Source organism: Neopelma chrysocephalum, unplaced genomic scaffold, assembly GCF_003984885.1.
Source record: "Neopelma chrysocephalum unplaced genomic scaffold, ASM398488v2 Primary Assembly neopelma1_81836, whole genome shotgun sequence".
Lineage (NCBI taxonomy): Eukaryota > Metazoa > Chordata > Aves > Passeriformes > Pipridae > Neopelma > Neopelma chrysocephalum.
Genome location: NW_020912874.1, coordinates 1 through 2,388, shown reverse-complemented (window position 1 = coordinate 2,388; position 2,388 = coordinate 1). Strand labels below are relative to the sequence as shown.

The 2,388-nt window shown below is 51.0% G+C and overlaps 1 protein-coding gene across 1 annotated transcript; it reads right to left on the bottom strand.

Annotated features, from left to right (window-relative positions):
- Positions 1-266: 266 nt before the first annotated feature.
- On the bottom strand, positions 267-2,238 carry LOC113979506 (cytoplasmic tRNA 2-thiolation protein 1-like; the record flags this gene model as incomplete). Its single annotated transcript, XM_027706881.1, has 2 exons — positions 1,995-2,238; positions 267-1,311 (listed from the first exon to the last, which is right to left on the bottom strand). A coding segment is annotated over exon 2 (505 nt), but the record flags the coding sequence as incomplete, so codon positions are not given.
- Positions 2,239-2,388: the final 150 nt, after the last annotated feature.

Sequence of the window (2,388 nt, the reverse complement as noted above, 5' to 3'; positions counted from 1 at the left end):
CCCCCCCAATCTCCCCCACCCCCCTCCCAATCCCTCCCAATCCCCCCCCACTCCCCTCGTAATCCCCTCCCAGTCCCTCTCAGTCTCTCCCAATCCCCTCCCATCCCCTCCCAATCCCCTCTCCAGTGCCTCCCACTCTCTCCCAGTCCCCCCAATCCCCTCCCAGTCTCCCCCATCACTCACCAGTCCCTCCCAGTCCCCTCCCAGTCCCTCTCAATCCCCTCCCAATCCCCCCCACTCCCCTCCCAGTGCCCCCCATCCCTCACCAGTCACGATCCAGTCCGCCCCCATCTCCCCGGCCCCCCTCTCCAGCGCCCTCCTCCTGAGGACCCCGCAGAGGGTGCAGCGGCTCCTCCTCCCGCCCAGCGCCGGCCCCGCCTGGTCCACGGTGACCCCGAAGAGCTCCCGGTGCTCCACCACCACCAGGGGCAGGGGCAGGGCCAGCGCCACGTCCCGCAGGGCCACCAGGGAGGGCTCCCGGTAGCCGGCGATGCCCTCGTCCACCGCCAGCAGCGCCAACCTCAGCCCCAAGCCCTGGGATCGATCCAGCCGGGACAGAACGTGGGCCAGCACCGTGGAATCTTTGCCCCCCGAGGCCGCCACGGCCACCCCCTGCCCGGGTTTGGGGGTCCCCGAGGGGTCCCCCAGCAGGGCCCGGAGGGTCTCAGCCTCGAAGGCGGCGACGAAGCAGCTGCGGCAGAAGGGGAGGAGGGAGCGGGAGCGGAGCAGGGAGGAGGGAGAGGGGCAGCGGGAGCAGCGCGGGGGGGGCATGGTGAGCCTGGAGGGGCGAAAAAGGGGGAAAAAGAGGGAAAAAGGGTCAGGGGGAGGCGGGAATTCCGACAAAAACGGGGATTCCCCTCAAATGGGGGTTTTTGGAGCTAAAACGGGTGGGTTTTGGTCATAAAATGGACCAAAAAATGGGGATTTTTGGTCCTAAAACGGGTGTGGTTTCGGTCCTAAAATGAATAGTTTTGGTTAAAAAACAATGGGTGTTTTTGGTGCTAAAATGGGGGGTGGTTTCAGTCCTAAAATGGATAGTTTTGGTTAAAAAAAATGGGTATTTTTGGTGCTAAAATGGGGGGTGGTTTCGGTCCTAAAATGGACCAAAAAATGGGTATTTTTGGTCTTAAAAATGGGGGGTGGTTTTGGTCCTAAAATGGACTGTTTCGGTTAAAAAAAATGGGTAATTTTGGCCCTAAAATGAGGAGTGGGTTTGGTCCTAAAATGGAGGATGGTTTTGGTCCTAAAATGGACAATTTTGCTTAAAAAAAATGGTTATTTTTGGTTCTAAAATGGGGGGTATTTTTGGTCCTAAAATGGACTAAAAAATGAGTATTTTTGTTCCTAAAATGGATAGTTTTGGTAAAAAAAAAAAAAGGTATTATTGGTACTAAAAGGGACAGCTTCGGTCAAAACACTTCGGTATTTTTGGTTCTAAAGTGGGGAGGGGGGGGGTTTGGTCCAAAAATTGACAGTTTTGGTTAAAAAATAAATGGGTATTTTTGGTCCTAAAATAGGGGGTGGCTTTGGTCCTTAAAGAGACAGTTTTGGTTCAAAATAAATGGGTATTTTTGGTCCTAAAATTGGGGGGGGTCAAAAACCAGGAATTTTTGGACCCAAATGGGTGTTTCCGGGTCCGAAAACGGGAATTTTCAAAAACGTGCAAATTTGGTTAAAAAAAAATAGAAATTTTTAGCCCCCCCAAATGGTTATTTTTACACCCGAAATGGGTGTTTTTGAGACCTAAAATGGTCCTTTTTAGCCAAAAAAATGAGACTTTTTGGCCCCAAAATGTGAATTTTCAGCCCTAAATCGGTAGTTTTGGACCAAAAATGGGTATTTTTGGCCCAAGATGAATGTTTTTAGCCCTGAAATGGACATTTTTAGACCCAAAATCGATACTTTGGATCAAAACACGGGAATTTTCTGCCCCAAATTGGTAATTTTTAGTCAAAAAATGGGTATTTTTAGTCTCAAAACGGGTATTTTGAGACCTAAAATGGGTGGTTTTGGACCTAAAGTGGGTGTTTTGGGCCAAATAATGAGATTTTTTAGCCCCAAAATGGGTATTTTTGGACCTAAAATGGACATTTTTAAACCCAAAGTTGGTATTTTTGGCCAAAAAATGGGAACTTTGGGTCCCAAAATGGTGATTTTTGGATGTAAAATGAGGGAATTTTGAACCTAAAATCTCTCCCCAGAGCCCCCAAAACTCTTCAGGACCCCCCCCAAATCCCCCTCGGAACCCCCCAAATCCCCCTCACCAAAACCCGATTGGTTCCTCCCACCCCCCCAGGACAGAAATGGTCCCTCCCAAACTCCCAAAACCCCCCCAAACACCCCAAATCCCCCCCCGGACCCTCCAACCCCCCCCGGGACACAAATGGT